The sequence below is a fragment of the Balaenoptera ricei genome, chromosome 11, assembly GCF_028023285.1.
Source record: "Balaenoptera ricei isolate mBalRic1 chromosome 11, mBalRic1.hap2, whole genome shotgun sequence".
NCBI classification, from domain to species: Eukaryota; Metazoa; Chordata; class Mammalia; order Artiodactyla; family Balaenopteridae; genus Balaenoptera; species Balaenoptera ricei.
Genome location: NC_082649.1, coordinates 38,942,441 through 38,960,431, shown reverse-complemented (window position 1 = coordinate 38,960,431; position 17,991 = coordinate 38,942,441). Strand labels below are relative to the sequence as shown.

The 17,991-nt window shown below is 43.2% G+C and overlaps 2 protein-coding genes across 5 annotated transcripts in view; one reads left to right on the top strand and one right to left on the bottom strand.

The window, feature by feature from the left end:
• Positions 1-10,100, bottom strand: part of SLC26A8 (solute carrier family 26 member 8) — a 67,499-nt gene extending 57,399 nt beyond the window's left edge. Inside the window, exons 1-3 of the mRNA XM_059938821.1 lie at positions 9,003-10,100; positions 6,531-6,642; positions 713-899 (exon numbers count right to left, since the gene is read on the bottom strand). Coding sequence (XP_059794804.1) covers positions 713-897 — 185 coding nt within the window. The 5' untranslated portion in view covers positions 898-899; positions 6,531-6,642; positions 9,003-10,100. The remainder of the gene's footprint in view (positions 1-712; positions 900-6,530; positions 6,643-9,002) is intronic.
• The window catches only part of MAPK14 (mitogen-activated protein kinase 14), a 71,230-nt gene continuing 62,693 nt past the window's right edge, over positions 9,455-17,991 (top strand). Inside the window, exon 1 of one of the 4 annotated variants that reach the window (XM_059938824.1) lies at positions 9,455-9,998. In XM_059938824.1, coding sequence (XP_059794807.1) covers positions 9,883-9,998 — 116 coding nt within the window. In that variant the 5' untranslated portion in view covers positions 9,455-9,882. The remainder of the gene's footprint in view (positions 9,999-17,991) is intronic. The other 3 variants (XR_009505749.1, XM_059938823.1, XM_059938822.1) reach the window with 3 other exon arrangements.

The window sequence follows — 17,991 nt, the reverse complement described above, 5'->3', positions numbered from 1 at the left end:
GACTGCTAAAAGGTTCACAGCATAAAAACAGGTTACGAGCCCCTGAACTATAGGGTTTACATAGTCATTCTGCTATCATTAATTAGTTCACCACGGTTGCTTTTGTTGTTGTTGTTAGGAGAGTGGCAATGGTGGTTAATCAAACAATGTATTTATTAAATATCATCCCTAGATGTTGTGGGGGACAGCCAAGGTCTTTATGTCCATGAAGTTTATAATCAACAAGGTGCTACAAAGGACTTCCCTGGTGGCACAGTGGTTAAGAATCTGCCTGCCACTGGAGGGGACACGGGTTCGATCCCTGGTCTGGGAAGACCCCACATGCTGCGGAGCAACTAAGCCCGTGTGTCACAATTACTGAGCCCGCGCGCCACAACTGCTGAGCCCACGCGCCACAACTACCGAAGCCCACACGCCTAGAGCCCGTGCTCTGAAGCCACCACGATGAGGAGCCCGCGCAGCAACGAGAAAGCCAGTGTGCAGCAACGAAGACCCAACACAGCCAAAAATAAAATAAAAATTTAAAAATTAAAAACAAAAAAAGAAGGTGCTACAAGACAAACCACAAAAAAACTGTAGAGGAATTATGCAATAAGCTAAGGGTTCTGATGACAGGAGTTCAGAGGAGGAAAACAGAAGTAGGCACCAAAGGTGTCAAGTAGAGTTTTAGGGCTGCCAGCTTGGTGGCAGCTGAATGATCACACACACGCACCGGCACTGGACATGGTGACTGACGGTGCTGATGTCGATGTCCAAGTTCCCAGAGAAAGCGGTCTTCCTTCTGTGTTCCTGTTGAAAGGTCTCCTCATTGTACACATCTCGCTTCACATCATACATGAAAGAGTTTTGCCTATATCTAGAGCCCAAACTCTGGAAGCTCCTCTCTGGTTGCATCATTCCTGGATAAGTGGAAAGAAGTTAAACAAAAGACAGTTTTTAAAAAATCTAGATCCTTGGCACATTTTTATGGAAATAAAAATTCCATTTATTGTATAATTTTATACTTAAAACAACCCTATAAAGAAAGCAAGGTATATATTATTTTCATTTTCAAAATGGAGAAACCAAAGCCCAGAAGTTTAAACAGCCTTGATTTTTGAATAATTAAGAGTCAGGACTAGAACCCAAGTGTCCAGCTAGAAAGCCTAGTTTTCTTTATATTCAATTATGTTGCTATGTTGCAGGGGAAAAGATTAAGAGGTAAAAGTATAATCACCAATTTTCACTGAAAATTGATTTCAGTGAAATGAAATGATTGAAAATCATTATCCCTTTACCCTTTTCTTTTCTTCATAGAACTAAACAGTACCTGATTCAATATTTGTCTATTTGTTCATTGTCTGTTTCCCACACTAAAATGTAAATCCAAGAGGCAGGACTTTGTTCATGGCTGTATCCCCAGAGCCCAGGATAATGCCTGACGCTTAGCAGGCCCTCAACAAATATTTCTTGAATTATGGTCAAGTATCCAGTTAGTGGCATCATGATGTAGCAGAAAAAGCACTGCACAGGATATCAGGATTCTGGAGTTCTAGCCCTGGCTGTTTTTCTAACTAGCTGTATGACTGGGGGCAAGTTTCTCAGAAACTGAATTTCAGTTTCCTTGTCCACAAAATGACATGGTTTGACAATATGATCTCTAAGGGTCACTTTAAGCTTTAAAAATCTGTAGTATCATCCTGCTGTTTTAAAGAGAATGAGAAGAAAGAGTTAATGAGGATGGATATAGAGCCATCTCTGGGAGAAAGTATAACTGTTCTTGATCATCTGTGTTTTTGAATAATAAAAAAGGCATGAACTCTAATATTCTTCCACACAAATGTGTAAAAAAGTATACAAATATATATTTTGCATAGTTATAAAATATGTAGGTAAACACTCAAGTTATGTAGATTACACAAGTAGTTCTTTTATAGGTGAGGCTGCAAACAAGTTTAATGTATCAGCAACATTTGTTTTCCATCAGAATTATCCTGTATCTTCAGCAGCAGCAACATTATCATCACCAAGATTTGTAGAGCACTTATTATATACCAAGCATTGCACTAGATTTTTTTCATGAGTTATTTCTTTTAATTCCAACAACAATCCTAGTACTACTATTTGTCCTCATTTTATAGGTGATAAAACTGAGGTTTTGGAAAAGTTAGGTAACTTGGCCATAGTTATATAATGTATGTTTACTCTCAAAGCATTGGGTAGCAGGGGTGAGCTGTATAACACTTATGAACTAATGATCACAAGTTCAATAAAGTGAGAGTGTGGTTGGGGAATACAGAAGAGGATGGAAGAGGTATTTTACAGTGTATTAAGAAAATTAGTACTTCGTGTCTTACAGAAAAAAAAAACAGCAGAACTGTACACTAAAACATAAGTAATATTTTTCCCTTTCTTTCCTCCACCCATAGGAATAGTGATCCAGTCTTCCTTACTTTTCCTATGTAATCTTACAATAAACTTCCATGACTAGAATATATCCGTTCCTGGCAACTAAAAAGAGCCTAATTAACTTGCTTATTATATTGAGATTATAAAAATTGCCATCCTGGGTTAGATGCAGGGTCTAGAATCCAGCATTTTGTTTCTGAAAGTAGCACGAAGCAGGCATGAAGCAGGCAACATATGAACATCAAGCATAGTGGAAACAGTGGGCCTGGGAAAGGTAGCTGCAGCTACTCAACTGCAGCAATTGTTGCTATGGGTCATGTGGGGTCCAGCATGGCCAGATCTGATCTTTTCCCAGATAAGTCATAATTCCAGATTTTTATGTGAAATCTTCTGACTTTTAAATGTTGTCAATTACCTTACATATTTTAAAAAACACAGTACACATTAACAAAACATCTCTGCAGGCTAGATTCAGTCTGTGAACCACCAGTGTGTGACCTCTGTCCCCAGAGCCTTGTTGTTAAAGACAAAATATCCTTATCTCCTCCCATCACAAATTATAGTTTATACCCCAAGAATTTCTCTCTCTTTCAAAGCTAAAGCATTTATGTTTTCTGTTGTCGCACCCTTAGGAGGTATTATGTCTCATCAGTTCACTTATGGAAAGAAGGATTTCATTTTATTGTCTTCAGTCTACATCATTTATATTTCAAGAGGTGGCCACCATCTACTAGACTAGGATTTGGTGAGTTTGTCTGCTTTTATTTTCACAATCTTATGAATTTCTACCATATGCATTCTTGGCCTTCATTTATTTCTGACTGACGAATGCTATTTCACCTGTGGTCGATTAATTCAGTGTTCCACAAACACTTGCTGAATGCTAGGTGCTCTGAGAATACAAAAGGACAAAGACTTGGGACTTCCCTGGCAGTCCAGTGGTTAAGACTCTGTGCTTCCAATGCAGGGGGCACAGGTTCAATCCCTGGTCAGGGAACCACAGCCAAAAACAAAAAAAAGACGAAGACTCTACAATTTAGTAGAATAAAAATACCAAAATATGGTGCTATAAGACTTTAGAGGTGGGAAAGACAGGAATTAACATTTATTGCTGGCCTGCCATATGCCAGCTTCTTCACACACATCATCTCAAGAGACAGGTGTTATTTTCCTGATAATGATTATACTCATTTCACTTGTGAGTTTAGTGGGTTCCTCAGAATCATACAACTATTAAACAGCAGAGCCAGAATCTGAACCTGGTCTTTCTGATTCTAAAATAGATGTCACATCTAATGCCACGTGATCTCCTATAGAGTGGGATTAATAACCCCAACCTAGAAGGATGAGGAAGGCCTCCTGGGGGAGATATGGTTTGAACTCTGCTCTGGCTAAGCTGGGGGCAGGGAGGAGAATAAGGTATTTCAGAAAGAGAACAGGATAAAATTACAGAGATAATATAAGGCAAGTAATTCAATAGGTCTGAGTAAAGTCAGTGTCAAACCCAAAAAAGGTAGGTTGAGGCCTACTTCTGGAGGGTCTTGAATGTTGGGCTGAACCTGGACTTTTTAGCTATTTAAAATGTTCGAGAAGGAGTAGTAATATGCACAGAGATGTGCTTTGGGAAGATGAATCATGTCAGTGGTATAGTCTAGAGCTGTGCTGCCCAGTACGGTAGCCACTGGCTACCTGTGGCTATTTAAATTAAATTAAATTAAAATAAAATGAGGGACCTCCCTGGCGGTCCAGTGGTTAAGACTCCATGCTTCACTGAAGGGGGCACGGGTTTGATACCTGGTAGGGGAACTAAGATCCCGCATGCCGCGTGGCACGGCCTAAATATTATAAATAAATAAAATGAAAAATTCAGTTCCTTAGTCACACTAGCTACATTTCAAGTGCTCAACAGCCACGTGTGGCAGGGGCTACTGTACTGGACAGGGCAGGTATAAAACATTTCCATCATCACAGAAAGTTCTATTGGACAGCGCTGGAGATAGGAGAGACTGAGGCAAAAAGACCAGTGGGAGCCCATTACTACCATGGTAGTCTGAGGGAAAGGCAATCAAGTCACAACTCATGGGACCACAGTCAGGATGGCTAGGAGGGGCAGGTAGAAAGCTGTCTTTAAAGGACTTATCGTATGACTGGCTAAAGGCAGCAAGGGAAAACACATAATTTCCTTTTTGTTTTGTTTTGTTTTTAGTAGTCATCTCTGAAATTTCTTCAGTTCCATTATGTCTTTCTTGACTTCACAGAAGCCCTACTGGCTTGTTTTTATGCACTAGCAGGACCCTTCCCTATAAGGTATGATGATCAGAAGCTGTTACTGACAAGTGGCAAATGTACTTTAACATGGAAAAGATGATGCATTTCAGAAGAAAGTAATCCAAACTACACTGATGGGATAATGACCCTTCAGCTGAGACACAACACAAGAGGGAATCTCGGTTACTGACTCCTATAATTCCCTGATGCTTCCTGCCATCAGACAAAATATTTAGGTGGGTGGGCCATGGTCTGAACAACTTAAGGTTTTATTTTCATATTCTACAAATGTGACATAGTTTGGGGCATCTGGATTCACTACTAACTCATAGAAATTAATCTCTGTAGCCCACACTTGGTCCCACAAACAACATCAGCATCAGCTGGGAACTTGTTGGAAATGCAAATTCTCAGGCCCAACCTAGCAAGACAAAATTAATCAGAAATTCTGAGGATGTGCCAGCAGTCTGCTTTAAGAAGCCCTCCAGATGATTCTGATACACAATGAAATATGAAGACCACTGTAAATATAGCTAATTATCTTTATTCAGTCATTCAGTGCTAGATTTGGGCATACTGTTAACATGGGTACTTTTGACCTAGCTCTTTCATCCCCCATACTACCCCTACCCATCCAGCCATCCATTGATTCTTTTACATAATGTGCTGAAAGTACTTTAAAAAGCCAAGAATAAAATATTTAAATACAGCCCAGTTTTCTACTAACTCAACAGATGTGAAATCCTGAAACTTAGTTTAGTTTCAAGACTATCCTCTCATATGGTCATCTTTCATATGTTCTCTACAATCATGGGAAGGTAAAATTCACTTCCAGAATTTCAAAAAAAATATTTGTAATTCCATCAGAAACAACAGCCCTTCGCCCGTTATGCTTTTATGTTATGCTTTTAAGGGGGAATGTATGTGGAAAAAGAAAAGGCACAAGCAAAGAGCATTGCTTTCAGTATCTTTCAGTCACTCGGTCTAGTGGCTGGGGATGGTGGGGACACACCAACAAGTACCTTTAATGCGCCCTGGTGAGAGTATTACCAAAGGGCTGTGCTGGAGAGAAACTCGTTATTGGGGTGGGGATGTTGGAGAAGGCTTCGCTGAGGGACACATACATAAACAGAACTTAACAGGAAAAGAAAGGGGCCAAGAGAGGTGGAAGCGGGGGCTCAGTCAGAAGGAACAAAATTAACAAAAGCAGTGAGGTCTGAAAGGAGAAAGAGCGTCTGAGCAGTCAGGCCTCAGGAGGAGATGGATGGGGGAGTCAGGTGAGGCTCATGGAGTAGACCAGTTCTGGGGCTTCCAACAACTCAGACCCACGAGTGTGGAAGGATTCAGCTTGCCAAACGCACACACCATCTCTCCTCACTGCTGTTCCACGCGGCCTTTCAAAAGTAGAGACGACACCTAAGAGTGAGAAGCTCCCAGGGACGGCCGTCATTCATTCATTCCCCAAACACTGACTGAGCGGCCGCGACGTGCCTAGCCCTGCGGTTACCGCCGCGGGCCCCGCCCTGGGACTTCCGAGTGTAACGAGGGGCTGGTCCTTCGCACCCGACGCCCGAGCCGGGGCCCCGCCGGCACCTCCTGCAGCCCGCGGCTCCGGGCAACTCCGGCAGCGGCTCCCCTACTTCCTCGGCTCACCTGGTTCCCGGGCTGCGGCGGGAGGGCGGGCACTGGAGCCGGAAGCAGCTCCGGCCGGTCGGGCGGCGCTGTGGACGCGGACGCCGACGCCGGCGGTTCCCGAGCCGTTGCGTCCGAGCCCGCGGGCGTTCTGGCGGGCGGGGGACAAGAGCGGGGCGAGGAAGTGGAGCCTGGGCAGCCGGCGTGGGGAGTGGGGAGAGGCCCAGCTGCGCCGCGGTTACCTGTGTCACCCAGCCCTCCGCTCTCGACGACTCTTGATTGAGGGCCTCCTTGATGCCAGGCCTCGCGCCCCGCACTTCACGTACAGTAATTCACTCGAGTCTCCCGACGACCCTGTGGGAACAGAAGACGCGGGAGGAAACTGGAGACTAGAGGGTCACCGAGGTCTCCAACCTTAATTCTCAGCCCCACAAGCTTGGCTTCTCCCACTGAAGGACACTCTCCTGCCCAGGTCTCCTGCTCTGCTCCCCGCCCCTAACCCCCTTAACCTTGTGAGGCTCAATCCCAGTCACTGCCTCTCACTGTGCCTTGTATTCCTGCTTGGCTTAGTTGCAGTTTTACACTTGCTTGATTACTGTATCAGTGTCTAATATATTGTTCACTTTACCTATCCCTTTTTGTAATTTTTCTCATCCCCAAAAGGGCAGGGATTTTTATCTCTTTCATTAACTGCTGTATCATTGGTGCCTAAAGCAATGTGGTAGACCTAGTAAGTGTGCAATAAATTTGTGTTGAATAATTGAATGATTGCCCTGCTGTTCATTGTAAGCTCCACATAGGCAGCAACTGTCTGCTTTTTAATCACTTTTCCATCAGAAGTGCTGGGTACCTAGGATGCATTCAATACATATTTGTTGAATGAGTGAATGTATTGCTCATCTTTACCCTTTTGGTCACTCTCACTTCATTCCAATTTGTTGGATAAATATATGAATTTCTTAGAATTCCTACTTCCAGGTTTCCTCCCTTGTATCCATGCACTCATCACCTTGATTCCCCACTCCCACCCCTCATATCTTTACAGTTGCATTTTTGCTCTCACTTCCTCCTTCAACCTCTGATACTTCTTAGAAAGCTCCCTACCCTGCAGGTTGACTTGGAACATTTCTATTTTTTATTTTTTATTAAGTTATTTCTTTATTTTTATTTTTGGGTGTGTTGGGTCTTTGTTGCTGTGTGTGGCCTTTCTCTAGTTGTGGCGAGTGGTGGCTACTCTTCGATGCGGAGCACGGGCTTTAGGTGTGCGGCTTCTCATTGCAGTGGCTTCTCTTGTTGCGGAGCACGGCTCTAGGAGCACGGGCTTCAGTAGTTGTGGCATACGGGCTTAGTTGCTCCGCGGCCTGTGGGATTTTCCCGGACCAGGGCTTGAACCCGTCTCCCCTGCATTGGCAGGTGGATTAACCTGCCTGTGCCACCAGGGAAGTCCCTTGGAACATTTTTTAAGCAACATGTCTTCGTAGGCAAGAGTCACATTCCAGGCTAAGTCACATTGAATCCAAAGAAAGCTTTCCACAAATCACCCATGACCCTGGTTTTGGGTTTTATTTTGTTTTTCTTTGAGGAGAACTGAGAATCCTGCACCGCCTCCTAAATTGAGATCATGGTCATTGTTCATAATTTGTTCAACAAATATTTATGGAGTACCTTTCATGTTCCAGGCGCTGTGCTAGATGCTGGAACAAGACAGGCAAAGTCTGAGCACTCCAAGGGATGCATACACAAAAGAGAATGATCATGGATAGTGATGAGAAGTGTCCTGGCTTGAACCTAGTTATTTCTAAAAGAAATGAGTAAGAATAAGATAGGGTCCAGGGCTTCCCTGGTGGCGCAGTGGTTGAGAATCTGCCTGCTAATGCATGGGACGCGGGTTCGAGCCCTGGTCTGGGAAGATCCCACATGCCGTGGAGCAACTGGGCCCGTGGGCCACAGCTGCTGAGCCTGTGCGTCTGGAGCCTGTGCCCCGCGACGGGAGGGGCCGCGATAGTGAAAGGCCCGCGCACCACGATGAAGAGTGGTCCCCGCTTGCCACAACTAGAGAAAGCCCTCGCATGAAACGAAGACCCAACACAGCCAAAAATAAATAAAATAAATAAATAAATAAAGTAGCTATTAATTAAAAAAAAAAAAAGATAGGGTCCAATTCTGCCTATTGTAACAAGCTTTAGCGTAGGAATAGGTTAACAGTGACTGGCAAGGTATGGGGTTAGAATACCTTGCCCATTCACATTTATTATCTTTTTCAGCTTTCAGGTGGGAATGTGGGGCAGGAATTCTCCTTTGCATAAACTGGAACTAAGGTCTGAGAAATGTCAATTGACTTGCCCAATATGACACTGCCGGAAGACCACTCTCTGAACTGTTCTTACTCTGAGAGGCATGATTAAAATTCTTAAAATCCTCTTCACTGGAAGCTCTTCAAGGTAGGAATCAGTTTCAAACCTTCAGGGTAATGGTTTAAAAATGCTTCTCAAAGGGAGATACCAGGGACTTTCCTGAATCTGAATTACCTGGGGCGTATTGTAGAAATGCACGTTCTTGGTGCCCATCACGGACCTCTCCAACTAAACTCACTGTGGATCCTGGGAATATGCATTTTTAAACACTCAAGGTGATTCTTCTACACATAGAAGTTTGAGAACTACTAGAAGAGTTTGGGTGGAAAACCTCAACCTTAATGCAGGGCTAATATTTACCTTTGGGACAGATTTCGTCAGAATTCCGAAGAGTAAGCCGTGTATGTCCTTGAGCAGATGGGACTGCAACGGCTTTCTGGCCGGAACCTTTCTCTTTATTATGCAAGTATTTCTTGGAAATTGGGGGTTCTGCTGAGCAGGTGCTCGGCTGCTGGTGACTACCCGCAGTTCAAAGGTCTTTTGGGTCTTTTCCCGACACCTTGTTTGTCAATGTCGCTTTCCACCAGGGAGCCAGGCGTTTGCCCCGCCGACCACGGTGGGGCGCACGCGGCATGTGTTGTCTGCTTATCCCCTCCTTCTCGAGTCCGCCTTGGCGCCCTTAAGAAGAGCGGTCCCTGGGAGTTCCTGCCTCTGGTGGCCAGCTGTTGCTCTCTTCTCGCGAGAATTGCTCCTCCCATCCTCTCCTCTCATCAACCCCCTCCCTTGGGCAGGTTCCATATTGGGTAAAATCTCGGCTCGGAGAGAGGCCCGGGAGCTGTTCTCGCGAGAGTACGGCGGGAGGCTCCTGTTCGCTGGCTGTGGAACGGCGACCACTGGAACCTCCGCGGGCGCTGCAGCTGGAGCCGTAGCCCCGCGGTGCAGCCGGGAATCGGCCTGGTCTGGAGAGGGTGCAGCGAGAACGTGGCGGGCGCAGCCTTGAGCCCCTGAGCGTGCCCCTGCCCTTAGCGGGGCTCACCCCCGTCGCGGAGGCGCGTCCAGCCGCTGCGGCTGACAGGGGCCGCGCGCGCGGGAGTCGTCTGGGTCGCGGCGCTCACACCTGCGCGGGCGGCCAGCGCAGGGTCCCCGCCCGTCCGGCCGGGCGACGAGGTCGGGGAAGCGGGTGCGGGCGCAGGCGGGGCCCCGCAGGGCCACCTCCTCGCCCCGCGGCCACCGCTGGAAGATGTCTCAGGAGAGGCCCACGTTCTACCGGCAGGAGCTGAACAAGACAATCTGGGAGGTGCCCGAGCGTTACCAAAACCTGTCCCCGGTGGGCTCCGGCGCCTATGGCTCCGTGTGGTGAGTGTCACCGGGCTCGGGGCCTCGGTGGGCTGGGTGGCCCTGTATGCCCCAGAGCCAGGCCTGCCCCCACGGCTCAGCAATGCACCAAGCGGTAGGAATTTTCCTTGGGGGAGGGCATCCCTGCCCCTTCGACCCCTGTCCTGCCCTCCCTGTACCCCTTGCACCCCTCACCCTGCACACCCACGTAGGTGGTCAGCTGTGTGTAGCACGCAGGTCCACGGTGGGCGGTGGGTGATGGTGTTGGAGCCCGGCCCTGGCTCGCACACTGCGCGTTCCCTTCTTGGGGGTTTGCTGCTTCGGGGACAGGAACAGGAGGGCCCTCTTTGGGGGTCTCCCTGCTGGCATCGAGCAGAAGGACTCTCTCCCGAGATGTGCCCACCTTGGGCGCCGGAGCCTGCCCTCGGAGCAGACAAGCCCGGGGAGCTGCCTGGAGAAACAGAAGGGCAAAGCTCGACCGGGAGACTGCCGTCATCTGAACAAAACTGAGGACGAAGGGCGTTCAGTGCGGGCTTTTTTGCAAACCTCTGTCGAAATCCCATTTTGAGAAGCGTTCTTTTTGAATTCGCACTTGAATTAGTAGCTATCCATAGAGCTTAAAATACCGACTTTATCTCGGTGAGTCCTGTGCCAGCTTGAGTGGTGTGTTTCCGATTCAGTTGAAAGCGTATTTCCTTTTCGCAGAGTGGGGGGTGGGTGGTAGTGCCTGCAAACACACTGCAGCTTGAGAAACTGGCGGCCTCACTGATTAGTCACATACCACTGCTCGTTTAAGTATTGTTTGACAAAACAGTTTTCTCCTTTGGAGCAAGTGAGATTCAGATCCGATGCACGCCCTCAAGATCAAAAAGTTATTAACAATGCCGGGAGGTATTGTAAATATTTTTTAATTGCGATAATTCTTGTGAAATACTGTGTTTTTAAAGTCCCTTTGAGAGTTTGCAGGGAACTTATCTACACTTAGAGCCTGAGGTACACGATATGGATATGGAATATATAGCAAAGGAAGGAAGAGACACTTTTCAGCTTTAATTCACGCTGTGAATGTGTTTTCAATTAAATGATGCTGTAAAATGTTCAGACCTGAAATATTTCACTAACTTTTCTGACTTTCAAGGCTTTAAACACTGTATTTTAGATGTACTGAAATTTGAGAGCTCCTGATCTGAAGCTAATTCATGTAATTCCTGTGCATGCATCATTTGAAGAGAGGTCTACAAATTTTTTTTTTTGTTTTGCCACAGATTCCAGGCTTTTGGACTTGTTAATCTTTAAATATAATTCCTGTGTTTCTTAAAGCCCCAGCATGAATTTCCGGTTTATAGAATCTTCTGGGTAATTGAGATTGTGCAATTGTGTCCAGCAACAGATCATATTGCATTTTCTGGTTCAGGCTGTTTGAGTTATGTTGCTGATGGCACTATGCTTGACATCTTTTTTCCATTTTTATAGTGTGCTGTTGATTTGCTAATTTTCGAAGATGTGTTTGGATCATTGCTCCTTTAATAGCTCATTAATTTACCTCCATTTTTCATTCTTGAATTGACATTAATTTTTGTGGTACCGAGTTTTTGTTTCCAATAACGTTTAAACCTTAAGGAGTGATACAGCAGAACAGCTCAACTATGGGGAGTTTAGTGAACTTGAAAATAATTCCTTGCAAGGTTTCCCTACCGTTGGTGTGAATAGCTCTGCCCTAGCTCTGGAGATCCAGATTTACAGCGAAGTGCCATTAAAATGAACTCCATGTTTTTTTAGTACTATACTTTTCTGGTTTTTAGAAACCATCAATATCTGACACTTGGAAGTAATTTTGTTAAACAGGTTTTTAAAAGTAGGTGATACATTCACATTGTATAAAATTCAGAAGGTATAAAAATATAGTGAAAAGTTGCCTTTCCTTTCTTGTTCTCCAATTGTGCTATTCCTTTCCTCAGAGACAACCACTGTTAAGTTTCTTGTGTGTCTTTCCATGGAGGCAGTTCTGCTAAGGGTATTTAAGATGTAACCTATAGCATATTGGTGGAGAGAAATAACCGATATTATGTGACAGTTGGCCGTAAACGAATGTAACTGATTTTGGATTGAAAGTATCAGAATTTAGATGTACAAGTGTTATCTCATTCAGAGTAGTTATTTGAAGTTGTTCTTTCAATTAGCAACTTTCAGGTGTGGCAGAAAACTTTTTTTTTTAACTTCTCTTAGAATCCACTTTGGAGCCTGTGTTATTTTTCACTATCTTCATTTTTTTTGAGAGCAGATTTAATTTTTTTTTTTTTAAACATCTTTATTGAAGTATAATTGCCTTACAATAGTGTGTTAGCTTCTGCTTTATAACAAAGTGAATCAGTTATACATATACAATATGTTCCCATTTCTCTTCCCTCTTGCATCTCCCTCCCTCCCACCCTCCCCATCCCACCCCTCTAGGTGGTCACAAAGCACAGAGCTGATCTCCCTGTGCTATGCGGCTGCTTCCCACTAGCTATCTATTTTACATTTGGTAGTGTATATATGTCCATGACACTCTCTTACCCCGTCACATCTCACCCCACCCCCTTCCCATATCCTCAAGTCCATTCTCTAGTAGGTCTGTGTCTTTATTCCCGTCTTGCCACTAGGTTCTTCATGGCCTTTTTTTTTTTTTTTTTTTTCCTTAGATTCCGTATATATGTGTTAGCATACTGTATTTGTTTTTCTCTTTCTAACTTACTTCACTCTGTATGACAGACTCTAACTCCATCCACCTCATTACAAATACCTCCATTTCATTTCTTTTTATGGCTGAGTAATATTCCATTGTATATATGTGCCACATCTTCTTTATCCATTCGTCTGTCGATGGACATTTAGGTTGCTTCCAGGTCCTGGCTATTGTAAATAGAGCTGCAATGAACATTGTGGTACATGACACTTTTTGACCTATGGTTTTCTCAGGGTATATGCCCAGTAGTGGGATTGCTGGGTCGTATGGTAGTTCTATTTGTAGTTTTTTAAGGAACCTCCATACTGTTCTCCATAGTGGCTGTATCAATTTACATTCCCACCAGCAGTGCAAGAGTGTTCCCTTTCCTCCACACCCTCTCCAGCATTTATTGTTTCTAGATTTTTTGATGATGGCCATTCTGACCGGTGTGAGATGATATCTCATTGTAGTTTTGATTTGCATTTCTCTAATGATTAATGATGTTGAGCATTCTTTCATGTGTCTGTAGGCCATCTGTATATCTTCTTTGGAGAAATGTCTATTTAGGTCTTCTGCCCATTTTTGGATTGGGTTGTTCGTTTTTTTGTTATTGAGCTGAGAGCAGATTTAATTTTAGGAAATAACAAAATCAAATTGAATCTGAAATAATTTAGAAAATTGGACTGAAGTCTGGTGAAAAAGATTAGGCAGCCAGGTTGATGATACTGTTTGAGGTCAGATAAGAGTTGTAACCATAAAGTAATGACACAGAATTTCCTGTGTGACTTGTAGAACTAGATCCGAAGTCTGTTCCAAAAAAGAATCGCTGAAAGTATTTCAAGGAATGCAATGTCACTGAAATAATCTGTGTCAGTTTCCTAATTTGATTGGTCTGAAGTGTGATACACTTTGATGTGGAACTTAAAAAAAATTTTTTTAAATATTAAGCCGATTTTCAGTATTTTAATTTGTACTAAGTATATAGTAAAGCAAGTATGTAGTAACCTGAGTGATAACCAACCGTGAATTAAAGATCAAGGAATCAGACTAGAAATTTGGGAATTGATAGGGTTTTGCAAATATGCTTTTCCTTTTTAAGGGGTAAAGGGAACTAAACTAAGTCTTGCAATTTTAAGGAACTTTGTTGTCTGTGAGGGGAAATGAAGCAAAATTTTTAAAGAATACATTGTTGCACAGCATTGATTTTGTGGATTGGGGGACAGAAGGAGGGGGAGGAGCTTTGTGGTGAGTTTAAGGAAATGTAAACAGGAACTTAAATGCCTTTCCTCTGGTGTGTGGGTTTTCCGGGACACTTGCCTCTGATTACAGGAGGTGGGGCACTGGTACCATAAAATAGGTGAGAGTTGAGAATTATTCTTAAATCATATTCAATCATTTATTAAACTATTTATTGAGTACCAACTATGGACCAGATAGCAGGCTAGGTTTCTTGAGCTAGAGTGTTAAGCAAGACAGAATAAAGAATAAGACAGTCTATTCCCTGATAGGGTTTATAGCCTGATGCAAATAATAACTACATTTTATGGATTGTGTTCTATGTTCCAGGCATTGTGCTGTGCATTTTATGTTTATCATCAGTATATAAAGTGTATAACAAAACTTTTGGTAAAAGGATGGCAAAATTTACTAAGAAATCAAATTCAACTTTCTAAATGCTTTGTGGAACAAGATTGTGTGAAAATAACTGTAATAAAAATAAGTGAAGGACTTCCCTGGTGGTGCAGTGGTTAAGAATCCGCCTGCCAATGCAGGGGACATGGGTTCGAGCTCTGGTCCGGGAAGATCCCACATGCCACAGAGCAACTAAGCCCGTGCACCACAACTACTGAGCCTGCGCTCTAGAGCCTGCAAGCCACAACTACGGAGCCCGTGTGCTACAACTACTGAAACCCACACGCCTAGAGCCCATGTTCCACAACAAGAGAAGCCACTGCAATGAGAAGCCCGTGCACTGCGACAAAGAGTAGCCCCCACTCACTGCAACTAGAGAAAGCCTGTGTGCAGCAACGAAGACCCAACGCAGCCAAAAATAAATAGTAAAAAAAAAAATTTATTAGAAAAAAAAGTGAAGCTAAATTTTTTTAGTATTAATGGCCCTTCACCATTTTAAATCTTTTCCTTTTTTTAGCATGAGCCAGGGCACGAATAAGTAAAAGCACGTCATTATTGAGTATGCAAAGGTGACTTTCTTGACTCCTAATGAGTGAGAGGGGTGTGCCGTTTATTTTCCTAGTGGTGATAATAGGCCCATGCTGATCTTGCTTCCCATTTGCTTTCCTTTGTACCCAAAAGCAAGGTGATTGGCTGCATGTTACCAGTGCCGACCAATAAATAGTTAAACACAATGGCAAACCTTTGTATTATTGATAAAGACTTTTAAGAAAGAGTTCAGTCAAGTTGGCTATAAAGTCATCCTTTATCGAATTCCATTTTCCACTGAAACCTTTCCACTGGCTCCCATTTTAAAATAAGGCTGTTCTGGCTTTTCAGTTCTGCCAGTTTAATTTCTTGATACTGAGGACTATGCTTTTGATTTCCCTCTAAATCAGCCTCAGAGGTGATCTGCATTGACTTTGCCTTTCATGGGCAATAGTGCAGATGGTGCTGAGACCCTGGGGCTTAGGATTCAAAGGTGGAAGAAGTCACTGTGCTAGATCCCTCTCACTTTAGTATTAACTGACATTTTTATGGGATTTTACACTTTATAATGTATTTGCATTTCAAAGCATTATCATTCAGTTTTCACTGGCTCTGTGAAGGCTGGTATTATTAACCCAGTTGTATAGATGAGGACCTGGACTCATTAAAGGAATGGCGTACTTGTCAGTGCTACTTTGGATTTGGTTCTGGGGTTTCAACACTTTAGAATTCTCCCTTCCTGTACTTGTAGACTGGTAAGATTGTGTGGTGGTACCTTCTCTTGTTCTGTTTGCCTCTCCCCTCCCTCCTTTTGTGAAGAAAGGGGTTGCTGGGTCACTTGAAATAGTAGAACTATGACTAACCAATCCCACCAATGTCAGCCTAGCTAATCTGAGGTAATGACTTATTAAAGTCACATCTCTTCCTCAGAATTGATAGACCAAAAATGGACTCATTGCCCAGATTAAATTTTTTCCCGAAGGATCATCAGTGCAACTAGTTAATTCCTGAATTTGTGAATCCCCTTGGCTTGAAATTCTTCTGTGCACATTTTGGAAAGTTGAGATTCTCTGTATGTGCTTCTGTTATGTAAGTATAGTTTAGGATATAAATAGAAATAACTGCCTTTCTAGGCCTTTAAAAATACACTGGACTTTTGCTCTTTACTGTGAAATTTGGTATTGATTTGTTTCTATCCAAGAGATATAATTACTATAGAGCTCAAAAAAACCTCATTATAAAGTGGCTTCCCCTGACTCTGGAACCTAGGAATATCGTTTCATGGTTGCCATGTACTTGGAAGTGATGCACGAGTTTCTTCAGGACAAATAAAAGCAAAACCTCTTTAAACTTGAAAAAAAATTTTTTTAAATAAATGAAGCTTTTAGTATTAGAAGTAGTTGTCTTTGCATAGTCCTTCTGTAAGTTAAGTACATGTCTGTTAAGGATTTATAAAATTAACCAGTTTCCCAGCATTTTAGCCTTTTAATAATTTATTCTAAGGAGGAAGTAGATGGTGGCCTGTAAATTCTGCACTTTTGACAAAGGGATCCTGGGCTTGGCTCCTAGGCTGAACGTGGGGGAGAAAGTACAGAAGAGAGAGGGGTGTAGAATGATCCCTAAGTTTTGACATTGGACAAATGGATATATCTAACTTTGGAGTCTTATAGGGCACAGGATCTAACTTTGGAGTCTTATAGGGAGAAGAGGATGGGTTCATGCTAATCTCCTTGAGGCCAGGACTTTGTGTTATACCGATACTTTGAGCACCTGCTATGCGTGGGTCACTCTTTAGGTGCTAGAGTATGAGCAAAACAGACAAAAATTTCTGCCCATAAGAAACTATATTCTAAGGGCAGGGGAATAGAAGTAGACAATAAACAAAAAATTAAAATTTATAACATGTCAGGTGATAAGTACTATGGGGGAATAAAGTAAGGAAAAGAGAGGGAATACTGGGATGGCTGTGCACTTTTAAGCAGGGTAGGCCTCAGTGATAAAGTAACAATTGAGCAATGACCTGAAGGAAGAGATGTAGAACACTGGTTGGGCCTGAATGGGGAGGGAAGAACAATTCTGTGTTGAGGGATCAGCACATGCCCTGAGGCAAAGGCCTCATTCTCTAGCATAGCTGGAAGACCAGTATGGCTCGAACTGAATGAACCAGGGGCCAAATAGTAGTAGGGGAAGTGGGTGGAGGAGCTACAGAGGTGCTGGGATCATAAAGGGTCTTATTTGCCTTTGTAAGAATTGTGCCTTTTACTCTGAGACGGGAGACCATGGAGGGTTATAACCAGAGGGGAGACATGATCTAACGTATGTTTTAACAGATCACTCTTCTCTGGGGTCCCTGTTTTTTCATTTCTGTTCCTCACCCATTTAGAGGCGATAACTGTAGTTTAGGGTAGAGTGGGGGAGTCAGATGAATTGGTGCACAGCCCTGATCCGTATTCAACAACTCTTATTCCAGAAGGCTCAGTGTACCAGAGCCAGTACTTTTGGTGGGCCCTAGAAATTCAGGATATTCCAGTCCAGCTCTTTAAATAACATGTGGAGCTTAACTTCACTTTTCAGGTTTCTGTTGCCAAAAGGAAGGGAGCAAAGAGATTAGCTCTAGACTTCTGACAAAAGAAGATTAGCCTGCTGGCAGGTTGAATGTTTTCTAACTTCTTTGGGCTTCTAGGTTTTTTTCTTACTATTGGGTTATTTTTAAAAAGTCATTTTTACCTTCTTTCAACTTTTAAGATCTCATTTATTTTCTGTTTTATTTGGCCCTGTATCTGCTTTACATTCCTCTGCCTTGCCCCCATCACAATACTTTTAGTAGAGGTTGGATTATTGTTACCTGTTAATAATGTTTTGGCTAGGTGCCCCCAATGACTTCTCTGTTAACTTGAATAAATCTTATAAATTGACAGATTCTACACATGTCACCCTATAAAAACCCATAGGATTTATTTACTTTTCTGCCTTTATAGATACAGGTTTCTCTCTTTTATGAAAGCCATCCCCCTTTCACTGCTCTATCATCTAGTTGCAGAAAATAAGTGTTCCTAAACACAGATTCCCATGACAACATAACAAAAAGGTAATAGAACAAATGTTTATTTTGTCTAGGCCTGCTGTCTGAGTAACTTTATACCCTGA